This window comes from Schistocerca gregaria, chromosome 10 (genome assembly GCF_023897955.1).
Source record: "Schistocerca gregaria isolate iqSchGreg1 chromosome 10, iqSchGreg1.2, whole genome shotgun sequence".
Taxonomy (NCBI): domain Eukaryota; kingdom Metazoa; phylum Arthropoda; class Insecta; order Orthoptera; family Acrididae; genus Schistocerca; species Schistocerca gregaria.
In genome coordinates, this window is record NC_064929.1 from 86,471,920 (window position 1) to 86,486,207 (window position 14,288).

General features: G+C 47.5%; 1 protein-coding gene across 2 annotated transcripts in view; it reads right to left on the reverse strand.

Moving 5' to 3' along the window:
* Positions 1-14,288, reverse strand: part of LOC126293703 (vacuolar protein sorting-associated protein 37A) — an 83,528-nt gene that overhangs the window by 52,109 nt on the left and 17,131 nt on the right. For both annotated transcript variants that reach the window (XM_049987011.1, XM_049987012.1), the window contains exon 3: positions 6,588-6,702. In XM_049987011.1, coding sequence (XP_049842968.1) covers positions 6,588-6,702 — 115 coding nt within the window. The remainder of the gene's footprint in view (positions 1-6,587; positions 6,703-14,288) is intronic.

Sequence of the window (14,288 nt, forward strand, 5' to 3'; positions counted from 1 at the left end):
CCCCTCCGTGCCCTTCGTCAGTGAATCACAACTGTACAAGAGATTCTAGGTGTTGACTCGGATAGGAAGGATTCCTTTGGATGGACTGTGAATAGTTTGGTATCGGATGATCACTTGCAAGTACCCGCAGTAGTTCCAGAAACTTGTTCACACATTTGGCCTTCGAAAATTAAATAATTGTGGGTAAGGATGTGGCTGGCTGGGAGTATTACAAAAGAGGTAGAGGGTTCAGTATTGGGAGGACGTCAGAAAAGGTAGTGTTCGACGGCCACGAGGCCGTGGGCATGGGGGATGTTTGTGTACGAGGATGTCACACCCACAGTGACTGACAAGAAGTCTGGTGGTAATGGGACAGGAACTGTGGAGAGGTAATGAAGGAAGTGAGCAGTGTCTTTGATGTAGGATGGGAGGTAATTAACAATAGTTTGGAGGTGACTGTCAACAAAGACACAGATTCATTCTGTCAGAGCACTGCGTCTGGACACAACGGGACGACCAGCAAGGAGGTCTGTGAGGTTGGGTTTGAGAAGTTTGCGGAGTAGATAAAAGGAAAGAGAGCACGGGGTAGCTCGTGTGCAGAGAGAGGAGAGTCAGGTGTCAGGTTTTGGAACAAACCTAAAGCCTCAAGAAGTTGCTGGAGGTCATGTCAGACTTGTGGATGAGATCGTGGTTGTGAAGTTTGTGTGCAGAGGTTTAGGAAAGTTGGGGGAGACTCTCGGCCACACAGTCTTTACAATTCAAATCTTTGTATGTGGTAAGGATGATAAGGCTTGGTTTGTTTTTCTGGCTGTAGATAGAAATGTGTTAAGATTCACTGCAGACGGACTTAGGAAAGGATGGTGAGTGTAGTGGTTAATAAAAAATAAAAAGAGAAGAATAGAAAAAGTTGAAAATGTGAGAAGAAATGGAGAATAAAAAGAGGGTTTTAAAATCATTAATGACCGTGAAAAGGGAAATACAGAAAAGCTATCGGACTTCGTGATTCGGAAAAGCTATTGTTGGGTTGGTCCTTGTGGCGTTTCTGAGCAAAAGTCAAACCAATTTCAACTACAAAAATTATGTGAAAGAGAACAGAGAATAACAAATTGTGATTAACAGATGGAGATGGCGTAGCTAAGAGTTCATTCTTTACCATGTTAACACATCTTCTCTCGTACGGCGTCCAGATCTTGTTCTCCAAAAATCTCTTGCTTCACTTCTGCGTGAAAAGTCATAGCTGCTCCGAAATCTTGCAATAAATTTCAATGTCCAGGAATTATTAATGAATACAAATTAAAACCATCTTGATATTGAATGCAATGTATTTTACGTTGTTGCTTCCATACTCCAAATTTCATACAAACTTCCACAATACATCTGCACATTAATCTTTACAAGGGAGGGATTCCTGTATCATTACAGGGAATGACAGGGTGGAAGGGCAGGAGGATTACGGTTTGAGAAAGGTTGGATTCTTTTTAGACAAACACACGAGATGTAGTCACAGTTGCAAATACGGACAACCATCAACTGTATAATGTGTATGATGATAATGAAAATTTGAGGTGGACTGGGACTCAAACCCAGATTTCCCACTTATTGTCCATGGTCGCCTCATCACTAGGCTATCCGAGCACGACTGGCAGCCAGATCCAAACTTCCGTACATCGTCTACCGCGTGTCTGGCCATCAGCTGTGCTCGGATGGCCTAGAGATAAGGTGACTACTAGCGATAAGTGGGCAATCTGGGTTTGAGTCCCAGTCTGGTGCAAATTTTCACTGTCATTCCAATATACAGTTGAGACTGTCCACATTCGTAACAGCAAATATGTCTCAGGTATTTCATAAGGGCCGTAGTTGCCACAGTGCCCGTTCCTTCGGACACACGCACACACCCGAAGGAACATCGCACCGTAATTCCAATTAACAGAGGCACTGCAATGTCGTGGTTTTGAAGAGGTCCTATATGGCATTTTGGTTTGCTGTTGTCAGAGACATGTGTGGTGAAGAAATGTTTCCACTTCAGAAAATGAGTAAGGGAAAGACTGCCCTTTACGAGTTGAGCATGACTGAAACATCAGGTTTGAGGTTAAAGGTGAGGCCTTTAGAAAGTGCCGAGACTCCTGAAGCGGTCAAAGTTTTGCAGAAACATTGACAATAGTGATTCAGGATTGGTGTTCAAGAGCAGTGTGTTTGATAGAGGGTGGAGCAATTTCTTTGGGATATGAAAAGTAGTGAGAAAGAAGGGGTGAGAAAGAAGAGGAAGTGGGAGAATAGAAGGTCTACCTGTCAGGAGTCAAAGCAGGAATAGCACAATGGGATGTAGGGCTTTACATCAGGAAAGATATGGAACCCAGCGTAGATGCAGTGAGGTATGTAAACAAATGACTGATGTGGATAGATTTGACAGTGTCTAGCAAGAAAATTAGGATTGTGTCAGTATATTCACATTGTGAAGGGACAGATCAAGATAAGATGGATAGTTTTTATGAGGCACTCACTGATGTAGTTGTTAGAGTAAAGGACAAGGACAGTGTTCTGCTCATGGGTGATTTTAATGCCAGGATTGGAAATCGAACAGAAGGATATGAAAAGGTTATGGGTAAATTTGGAGAGGATATGGAGGCCAACAGGAACGGGAAACAACTCTTGGATTTCTGTGCCAGTATGGGCTTAGTAATCACAAACTCCTTTTTTAAACATAAGAACATTCACCGGTATACTTGGGAAGGCAGGGGAACCAGATCTGTCACTGACTATATAATAACAGATAAGGAATTCAGGAAGGCTGTGAGGGACACACGTGTATTCAGGGGATTCTTTGATGACACTGATCATTATTTAATCTGCAGTGAAACTGGGATTGTGAGACCGAAAGTGCAGGAGGTCAGGTCCATATGTAGGAGGATAAGAGTGGAGAAACTTCAGGATACGGAAATCAGGCACAAGTACATAACAGTGATCTCAGGAAGGTACCAGTTACTTGAATGTAGTCAGTTACAGTCATTGGAAAATGAATGGACAAGGTACAGGGACACAGTACTAGAAGTGGCTAAAGAATGTCTTGGAACAGTAGTGTGTAAAAGTAGGATGAAGCAAACAGGTTGGTGGAATGACACAGTCAAGGCAGCCTGTAAAAGGAAAAAGAAGGCGTATTAAAAATGGCTACATACTAGAACAGGTTGACAGAGAAAGTTATGTTGAAGAAAGAAACAAAGCCAAACAGATAATTGCAGCATCCAAGAAGAAATCTTGGGAAGACTTCGGAAACAGGTTGGAGACTATGGGTCAAGCTGCTGGAAAACCATTCTGGAGTGTAATTAGCAGTCTTCGAAAGGGCGGTAAGAAGGAAATGACAAGTATTTTGGACAGGTCAGGAAAACAGCTGGTGAATCCTGTGGATGCCTTGGGCAGATGGAGGGAATGTTTTGAAGAGTTGCTCAATGTAGGTGAAAATACGACCAGCAATGTTTCAAATTTCGAGGTAGAATGGGATAGGAATGAGGATGGAAATAAAATCACATTTGAGGAAGTGGAGGAAATGGTCAATAGATTGCAGTGCAATAAAACAGCTGGGGTGGATGAAATTAAGTCGGAACTCATCAAATACAGTGGAATGTCAGGTCTTAAATGGCTACACAGGATAATTGAAATGGCGTTGGAGTCGAGACAGGTTCCATCAGACTGGACAAAAGCAGTAATCACACCAATCTTTAAACATGGAAACAGAAAAGATTGTAACAACTACAAGGTATCTCTTTAATCAGCATTGTGGGTAAAATATTCTCAGGTATTGTTGAAAGGAAAGTGCGAGTATTAGTTGAGGACCAATTGGATGAAAATCAGTGTGGGTTTAGGCCTCTTAGAGGTTGTCAGGACCAGATCTTTAGCTTAACGGCAAATAATGGAGAAGTGTTATAAGTGGAACAGGGAACTGTATCTATGCTTTATAGATCTAGAAAAGGCATATGACTGGGTTCCTAGGAGAAAGTTATTGTCTGTTCTACGAGATTATGGAATAGGAGGCAAACTTTTGCAAGCAATTAAAGGTCTTTACATGGATAGTCAGGCAGCAGTTAGAGTTGATGGTAAATTGAGTACATGGTTCAGAGTAGTTTCAGGGGTAAGACAAGGCTGCAACCTGTCTCCACTGTTGTTCATATTATTTATGGATCATATGTTGAAAACAATAGACTGGCTGGGTGAGATTAAGATATGTGAAGACAAAATAAGCAGTCTTGCATATGCGGATGACTTAGTTGTGATGGCAGATTCGACTGAAAGTTTGCAGAGTAATATTTCAGAGCTAGATCAGAAATGTAATGACTATGGTATGAAGATTAGCATCTCCAAAACTAAAGTAATGTCAGTGGGAAAGAAATATAAATGGATTGAGTGCCAAATAGGAGGAACAAAGTTAGAACATGTGGACAGTTTCAAGTAGTTAGGATGCATATTCTCACGGGATGGCAACATTGTGAATGAACTGGAAGCAAGGTGTAGCAAAGCTAATGCAGTGAGCGCTCAGCTACGATCTACTCTCTTCTGCAAGAAGGAAGTCAGTACCAAGACTAAGTTATCTGTGCACCGTTCAATCTTTCGACCAACTTTATTGTATGGGAGCGAAAGCTGGGTGGATTCAGGTTATCTTATCAACAAGGTTGAGGTCACGGCTATGAAAGTAGCTACGATAATTGCAGGTACTAGTAGATGGGAACAATTGCAGGAGGGTGTCCACAATGAGGAAATCAAAGAAAAACTGGGAATGAACTCTATAGATGTAGCAGTCAGGGCGAACAGGCTTAGATGGTGGGGTCATGTTACACGCATGGGAGAACCAAGATTACCCAAGAGACTCATGGGTTCAGCAGCAGAGGGTAGGAGGAGTCGGGGCAGACCAAGGAGAAGGTACCTGGATTTGGTTAAGTAATAGGTTTAACATCAGAAGAGGCACCAATGTTAGCACTGAATAGGGGATCATGGAGGAATTTTATAAGGGGGCTATGCTCCAGACTGAACGCTGAAAGGCATAATCAGTCTTAGATGATGCTCCTCGTGTCCTTCCCTACCGATTCCCCCATCCCCTACATTAGCTCGGGCAAATGCCTTCCGTAATCAATCATCAATAATCAGTCACACCGTGGCAACGGTAGTTTTTGTTCGGTCTACCGTATCTTCCTTCATCGCCGGCGTTGTCACTGTTGCCGCGAGGCACCGTTATACCAAGTGGAAAGGTGGGTCGATCTTAGAGAGGATGAGATATGATAACCTTAAGTCACTGACAACACACAATGGTCACAGTAGCACCTGATTCCAGAATAGCTGCAGTAGTTAGGATCCATGGAGTACCCCCTCTTGACCAGGTCTCCAAAACGTAACTCGTAACGAGAGCCCTTCAATGCAAATTGTCATAAAAATCAACTATAAAGGCTTCATACAATGGTAAGAAATGTTGTAGTTAATGGAATAATAAGAGATATGGCCAAACTGTCTCGTTTCTTCTGTTTCTTCACAGTTTTATTTCACATTCACCATTCATTCACACTCTGATGTGGAGTATATGCGAGTGCCTGAACTCTAACTCCCAAGTTCCATCGAAACCCTTTGATGAACAGTTTTGGTTGCTTGACACCAATAGTCAATGACAATGACACAGTTTCTCACCTTTTCATAAATTGAAGCCTGCTCTCCGCGATATGCTAATAATAAAAACAGTCTCAATACCACGTCCCTTGTGAGATGCGTATAGATTTATCCCAGAATTGACCACCCTATATGTGTACTCAATTTAATGACCACACTTCGCTATCTGCAATTTCGTTTATTAAATGTCCATTTTTTACTCTGATTGTATACCATAGTTATTTAAAACTCGCCCTTATATTTTTTCACTACACACAATTAGCACTTCTTTACTTGTTTATTTCTACGAGTAAACGTAAAAAATGACGTGGTATCATCAGCTTCGTCGATATAAAGCAAAACACCTCAATACCCCCAATTTTACTTCTTTTAATACGATCGGCTACCTTACTCATTAATTTACTACATATTATTTCCAGTAACACTAAACAGGTATTACCATTATATTTTAATTGTATTCAAAAGCATGTTATTGTTATTATCATTATGACCAACCAAATCATAACAAATCGGCGGAGGGCATTTTTGACAATAGCTTTATTACACTCGCTCAGCCTTTATTCATGCAATATTATACATAAATATACAGACAGGACCGAAAGATCGATCTCTCTACCGTAACCAATAGAGGCAAATACGCTATTCAAGTTGTGTTACATCTATCTTGACTCGTATTGGTACATCGGGCGCTTGTGTGGTCGCACGTGTTGGCATGTTTATTTATGCTACAAAAACGGCAAGAGTTTGATAGCTAGTACAAATACTGTTTCATGTTAGGCATTTCTGTGCTTGACACAGATGTCCACTGTAGGTGAGTAGCTGCTTTTCCCTCTTTTCCATCAATTTATGTATAAAAGTACATTTACTATCATTGTAAGAGTTTTTTTACAGACAAGAAATACACTGAAGTATTTTCTTTGCTTAATTCTAGTAGCTGAGATTTACCAAGGTTCAATGCAACATACCTCCAGTGAGCATCGAATTTGGAATGTTGATATTAGCTGCAAGGGGTGGAGGGTTTTTCTCGAACTCTCGAATAATGGCCTGTACCACACGACCGAGGTCAGAATGTACTGTGAACTGTAAAAACAGGAAAGACAATACCAGAATGCTGGTAAGACAGAGCAACTTCACGTTTCATTCAGTTAGGAATAAAAAGAACAAAAAGTTAAACTTGTGAAAGAAAAAAAAGCAACTATGTAAAAACATGAGTTACTGCTTGACGTGATAAATCTTGAGGATGAAGTCCAATGGAGAAGAGTTGTCACGTCTTAACTGAAAAAGCCACACACACACACACACACACACACACACACACACACACACACACAAAAGATTCCTATGGTCCCCATGCTACAGTAATGTACTGTAAACAGGACTCAATATTAACATATGTAAATGCATTTCCTTTGGAAAACATCGGGTTTGCCCCAGAACGTATTATGCAAATCATACAATATTTCGTCAATACAGCTGTATGGCATCTTCAGGTGGCAGCACTGCTGCAGGACGAGCCTCACAAAAATTGTGCAGCAGCCTCAAAATTTATCAGCCCAGGAGCAGGCAATACGTGTGCGCAAGAAGACATTCCCAGCAGGAGAAAAGCAATGCTCGTAACGCCCCCTAGCGGGAGTTGCACAGATGCCTTCTGTACGTGCACTGTGGGCCACGACTCTGCTGCCGGATGCTCCTCTGATTAATGCCGAATTAAATCTCGGCAGCACACTACATCGAGTCACAAGTCTAAAGTTTTGTTTTCATGTTTCAATTTCATAGCAGCCAGTGCTGGATTCCAGGTTTCACTTACTCGAAAACCTCCATCCGTGTCGACAAAATTGTCTGCCGCACGGATATATACGGCCTCCGTAAGAACACAGTCTCGGGAAGATGACGCTGGGAATAATAGTTTGGTCTTCTCACAAAACGTGTGACGCCCTGTGTCCACTATTGCCACCTGGTTGCCTCAGGTGTGTACGATGACAGTGTTCGGTGCAACATTCTTGGACGATTCGGCATGTCTGCCCAATTTTCCCACATTGGCAGGGGATCTTGTACATGGTGAAGCACGTAAAACTGTGGAAATAGAAAGAGTTAGTGATGTGTGGCTTTCACAGAATGGACTGGTAGTCAGGGGCTCATATTATCAGCCAATAAATGGGCTGTAATAATACCCAGGAAGAGTATTTTTGGTGCAAAACATACACTCTTTTAACTGGGACATTGCCCGGTGACATTAACAGAGTAAAAGTAAGGTCAATCAGAATGACAGTAGTGTTTTTTGCACAGTTCCAGTCCCAGTCACTTATGAGATATCGTATTTTGAAAAGTTTCCACATCGACACTTGTTTGTAACATTCAGACTACACAGTTGCTAGGTACAATGTCATTATGTTTGCCTACAGCATGCTCGTGTGTTCCCGGAGTATAGTGCGACTTGCCAGTCCGCCAGCGTACGACAGCCTGAGCAGTAGCTCACGAGCGGACGATGGGACTTGCAATGCAGGAAAAGCTGACACGCTCGTGTTGTACGGAGAGTGCAGGAAGAATTCAGTTCCTTCTCATACTGTGTGTGTGACAAGACACCCCAATAGAAGTCAACTGTCTTGGCAATTATTTATCGACCTCTTCGACCAGTTACATGAAAGTGTTAGTGTAACACGGATACAATGTAATAGAAGCAAACAAGTGATGACAGAAGAGGTGGAAATTAATATTTGTGCTGCTGCTGCAGCTGATCCGCACTTTGGCTCCTGCGTAATCCTGTGTGGAAGTGGCACGAGTCAGGTAAATGTCCTACGCATTCTCCGACATTATAGGTTCTGTCCCTATCGCATCTCTCTCCGTCGAAAGCTGTACAGAAACGGTGACGAGAATCATGGTAACTTGGGTACTTGGGCATTAAGGTGAGATGCTCCAGATGCAGCATGTATCTCATTTAGTGATGAAGGCACATTTACCAATCGAGGCCAAGTAAACTGCCAAAACGTGCACAATTGAACTGTTGACGATCCCCGTTAGCTTTGTCAGGTGGAACGTCAGCGTCCAAGGAGTGTAAACGTGAGGTGTGGGATAGTGGACATCAACTGAGAGATCTGTTTTTCATAGACACAACACTGAACACGCATAAATATCTCAAAAGACCGTCTTCGGCGGATGATGGAGTTGGGGGGTTGGGTGTGGGATTGAAGGGACCAGACTGCTAAGGTCATCGGTCCCTTGTTCCACAATAAAATCACACGAAATAAGAACTGTCAGTCGTTAAAAACGGAGAACTGAGACAAGGGACGACACAATACAAGAAAGACAGACAAAGACCAGACAAACGGAACTAAAATCACACCGAGTGTGAAGGTGGTTGGCCGACCATGAAAATAAGGAAAAGCCAACCACCAAATGACAGTAAAACCCACAGTTTAAAACCACAGGCCAAAGGCCCAAGTCAATACAGGAAATAAAAGGACAAACACTCAAATCATACGATAAAAACCCCCTGCCCGAATAAAACTCAACACGAGGTCCGCTATAGCAACGTCATCACATAAAAGGGCAGGGAGGGTATCAGGCAGCGCAAACGTCTGCCTGAGTCCTGTTAAAAGCGGGCAGTCCACCAAAATGTGGACCACCGTCAGAGCTGCCTCGCAGCGACATAGCGGTGGGTCCTCCCGGCGCAACAAATGGCCATGCGTAAGCCACGTGTGGCCAACGCGCAGCCGGCAGAGGACGGCAGAGTCCTTCCGAGAGGCCCGCATGGAGGAGCGCCACACATCGGTCGTCTCCTTCACCGCCCAAAGTTTGTTGGGCGTGGGCAGGGTGCGCCACTCGTCACCCCAGGCACCAAGCACTTTCTGGCGCAAAAGCGACAGGAGATCACACTCCATAAGGCCGAGTTCCAGAGCCAGTGAACTCACTGCCTGTTTAGCCAGCGTGTCAACCCGCTCATTGCCCGGGATGCCGACATGGCCTAGGGTCCAAACAAAGACCACGGAGCGGCCGCAACGGGCAAGAGCATGGAGCGACTCGTGGATGGCCATCACCAGACGGGAACGAGGAAAGCACTGGTCAAGAGCTCGTAAACCACTCAGGGAGTCACTACAGATGACAAAGGACTCACCTGAGCGGGAGCGGATATACTCTAGGGCGCGATAGATGGCAACCAACTCGGCAGTGTATACACTGTTCCCAGGTGCCAGCGACCGTTGCTCACAATGATCCTCTAGAGTAAGAGCGTAACCAGTGCGACCAGAGACCATCGAACCGTCGGTATAGGCCACGGCAGATCCGGGAAACTCGGCAAGGAGAGAAACAAAGCGGCGGCGGAGGGCCGGAGGAGGGACCGAGTCTTTCGGACCCTGTGCCAAATCCAGCCGAATGCATGGTCGGCGCACACACCAAGGGAGCAGACGGAGATTGGCCCGGAAAACAGGCGGGAGAGGAAAAAACTCAATCCCACACAGTAGAGCCCAGATGCGAACCGCGATCGTACACCCTGACCGGGGCCGCCTGTCTGGAAGATGGACGATCGAGTGCGGGAACAGGAGACGGTAGTTGGGATGCCCTGGCAAGCTACAAACGTGGGCAGCATAAGCGGCCAGAAGTCAGTCGCGCCGGATCCGCAATGGAGGAACACCAGCCTCCACAAGTAAGCTGTCAACAGGGCTTGTCCGAAATGCTCCTGTGGCGAGTCGGATCCCGCAGTGATGGATGGGATCCAGCAATTGCAATGCTGATGGCGATGCCGAACCATAAGCCACACACCCATAATCAAGGCGGGACTGGATCAGCGCTTGATACAGCCGGAGAAGGGTGGACCGATCGGCACCCCATCCAGTGTGGCTAAGGCAACGGAGAGCGTTTAAATGCCGCCAGCATGTTTGTTTAAGCTGCCTAATATGAGGCAGCCAAGTCAACCGGGGATCAAATACCAGTCCCAAGAACCGATGCGTCTCTACCACAGCAAGAGGTTCACCGTCAAGGTAAAGGCGTGGCTCAGGGTGAACCGTGCGACGCCGGCAGAAATGCATAATGCATGTCTTAGCGGGTGAAAACTGGAAGCCGTACGCTACAGCCCACGACTGCGCCTTGCGGATAGCGCCCTGCAGCTGGCACTCAGCAACTGCAATGCCAGCGGAGCTGTAGTAGAGGCAGAAGTCGTCTGCATACAACGAAGCTGCGACGGACGATCTCACCGCCTCAGCGAGCCCATTGATCGCAATTAAAAAAAGGGAAACACTGAGGACAGACCCCTGTGGGACCCCGTTCTCCTGGACCCGGGAGGAACTATGGTACGCAGCAACTTGCACGCAGAAGGAACGAGACGACAGAAAATTCTGAATAAAAATCGGGAGCGGACCCCTAAGACCCCACCCATGAAGTGTGGCCAGGATGTGATATCGCCAAGTCGTATCGTACGCCTTCCGCATGTCAAAGAAGACGGCAACCAGATGTTGGCGGCGTGCAAAGGCTGTACGGACGGCAGACTCTAGGGAGACCAGATTATCGACGGCAGAGCGGCCTTTACGGAACCCACCCCGAGACGGAGCCAGAAGGCCTCGAGACTCGAGGAGCCAACTCAACCTCCGGCTCACCATACGTTCTAGCAACTTGCAAAGAACGTTGGTGAGGCTTATGGGGCGGTAGCTGTCCACCTCCAGCGGGTTCTTGCCAGGTTTCAACACGGGGAGGACGATGCTTTCTCGCCATTGAGACGGGAACACACCCTCAACCCAGATGCGGTTGAAAACATCTAGGAGGCGTCGCTGGCAATTCACAGAGAGGTGTTTCAGCATCTGGCTGTGGATGCGGTCTGGCCCAGGAGCCGTATCAGGGCAAGCAGATAGTGCACTCTGGAATTCCCAGTCGCTGAAAGGAGCATTGTACGACTCCACGTGGCGCGTGTGAAAGGAAAGCCTCCAACTTTCCAACTGCTCTTTCCGGGAGCGGAAGGCCAGTGGGTAATTTGTAGATGCGGAATACTGAGCAAAATGCGCTGCTAACCGGTCCGCAATCGTGTCGGAGTCAGTACACACCACTCCATTCAGCGAAAGCCCAGGGACACAGACAGGCGGCCGATAGCCATGGAGTCGCCTAATCTTAGCCCAAACCTGCGATGCAGAGGTACGGACGCCAATGGTGGAAACATACCATTCCCAGCACTCCTGCTTCCGTTGGCGAATAAGGCGTCGGGCACGGGCACGGAGCTGTTTAAAAACGATGAGGTTCTCCAAGGACGGGTGCCGCTTATGGCGTTGAAGAGCCCGCCGGCGATCTCTAATCGCCTCTGCGATCTCGGGCGCCCACCAAGGCACAGTCCTCCTCCGAGGGGACCCGGATGAACAGGGAATCGCAGATGCCGCCGCAGAAACGATGCCGGTGGTGACCGACTGAACCACCGCATCAATGGTGTCAGGGGAAGGAGGTGCGATAGTGGCGAGAGAGGAGAACAAGCCCCAATCAGCCTTTTTCAGAGCCCATCTGGAGGGGCGTTCAGAAGAGTGACGCTGTGGTAGTGACAGAAAGATGGGGAAATGGTCACTACCACATAAGTCGTCATGGACACTCCAGTGGATGGATGGTGAAAGTCCGGGGCTGCAGATAGAAAGGTCGATGGCCGAAAATGTGCCATGGACTACGCTGAAATGTGTCGGCTCTTCCGTGTTTAAGAGGCAGAGGTCAAGCTGCGAGAGAAGAGTCTCGACATCTCTACCCCGGCCAGTAATCGCGGCGCTACCCCACAGGGGGTTATGGGCGTTAAAGTCGCCCAGTAACACAAAAGGAGGAGGCAGTTGTGCTATCAATGCAGCCAACACATGACGCGAGACATCACCATCTGGCGGAAGATACAAACTGCAGACAGTAATAGGCTGAGACGTCCACATCCTTACAGCGACAGCCTCTAAAGGTGTGTGAAGAGGTACACATTCGCTGTAGACAGAGTTAAGGATGTAGACGCAGACTCCACCAGATACCCTCTCATAAGCTGCCCGGTTCTTGTAATAACCCCGATACCCACGTAGGGCAGGGGTCCGCATTGCCGGAAACCAAGTTTCCTGTAGGGCAATGCAGAGGAAAGGGTGACTGCTGATGAGTTGGCGAAGCTCAGCAAGGTGGTGGAAAAAAGCGCTGCAGTTCCACTGGAGTATCGCTTTGTCCATGTCCGAAAAAGGCGTGAAGGGGCCGAGGAGGCAGATCACGCCACTGGGTCACCTGCTGCCACCGATGGAGGACCAGTACAATCTGCTTCCATGGTGTCTGAGGGTCCGGCGAGATCCAGGTCCTCAGCGGACGCGCGGATCTCCACCTTATCCCCGGACGCAGAGCCTGTAGGGAGCAGTGGGGTGGATGCCACCGCGTGGTCCTTGGCCTTAGAGGTCTTCTTCTTCGTCTTGTCTCTCTGGTCCTTGGGTTTCATTGGCTGGGAGGGCTCCAGCGAGTCAGTCTCCGGGACGAAGGAGGAGCGGGAAGCCCTGCGACCAGCCGCTGGTCTGCTTTTCTTCCATTGGCTGACGTCACCCTTCCCAGAGGCGGAAACCTGGGAAGGAAGGGACCCAAGGGACCCTTCCCGTGCTATTCGAGCCGGGGAAGTTTGAGGCTTCCCCAGCTTAGAAGTGGGGACTGATGTCCCCGATGGTTGGGGGGTTGCTGCTCCTGAGGCAGGTAGTGCAGGAGCAGCAGGGAGTGAAGTGCCCCCCATCATCAAGGGGGCAGGTGTAGCATTCCGGCTCAGAGAGGTGGCAGTCTGAGGGAGAGCTAATGGGGCCATAACAGTAGTAGCCGCGGCGTAAGAGGCAGTCATTCGAACAGGATGGAGGCGTTCGAACTTCTGCCTGGCCTCAGTGTATGTCAGGCGGTCCAGGTTCTTATACTCCATGATTTTGCGCTCTTTCTGGAAGATCCTGCAGTCCGGCGAGCAAGGCGAGTGGTGCTCTCCGCAGTTTACACAGATGGGAGGCGGAGCACATGGAGTATTGGGATGTGATGGGCGTCCACAATCTCGACATGTGAGGCTGGAAGTACAGCGGGAAGACATATGCCCGAACTTCCAGCACTTAAAGCACCGCATCGGGGGAGGGATATATGGCTTGACGTCACAACGATAGACCATCACCTTGACCTTCTCAGGTAAGGTATCACCCTCGAAGGCCAAGATGAAGGCACCGGTGGCAACCTGCTTATCCCTTGGACCACGATGTACGCGCCGGACGAAGTGAACACCTCGCCGCTCTAAATTGGCGTGAAGCTCGTCATCAGACTGCAAGAGAAGGTCCCGATGGAATATTATGCCCTGGACCACATTAAGACTCTTATGGGGCGTGATTGTAACTGGAACATCCCCCAGCTTGTTACAATCGAGTAACCGGCGGGACTGGGCGGAGGACGCCGATTTGATCACAAACGAGCCCGAGCGCATTTTGGACAAGTCCTCCACCTCCCCGAACTTGTCCTCTAAGTGCTCGACGAAGAACTGAGGCTTCATGGATGTAAAGGATTCACCATCAGCTCTCGTACACACCAGGTAGCGGGGCGAGTATGGTTCGCTGGCATCCTTAGTCTTTCGTTCCTTCCATGGTGTAGCCAGGGAGGGGAACGATTTGGGGTCATATGTAGTTGCGTTGTATTGAGCCCTGGAACGCTTAGAGACTGCTGGCGGCTGGCCACCAGCAAGAGAT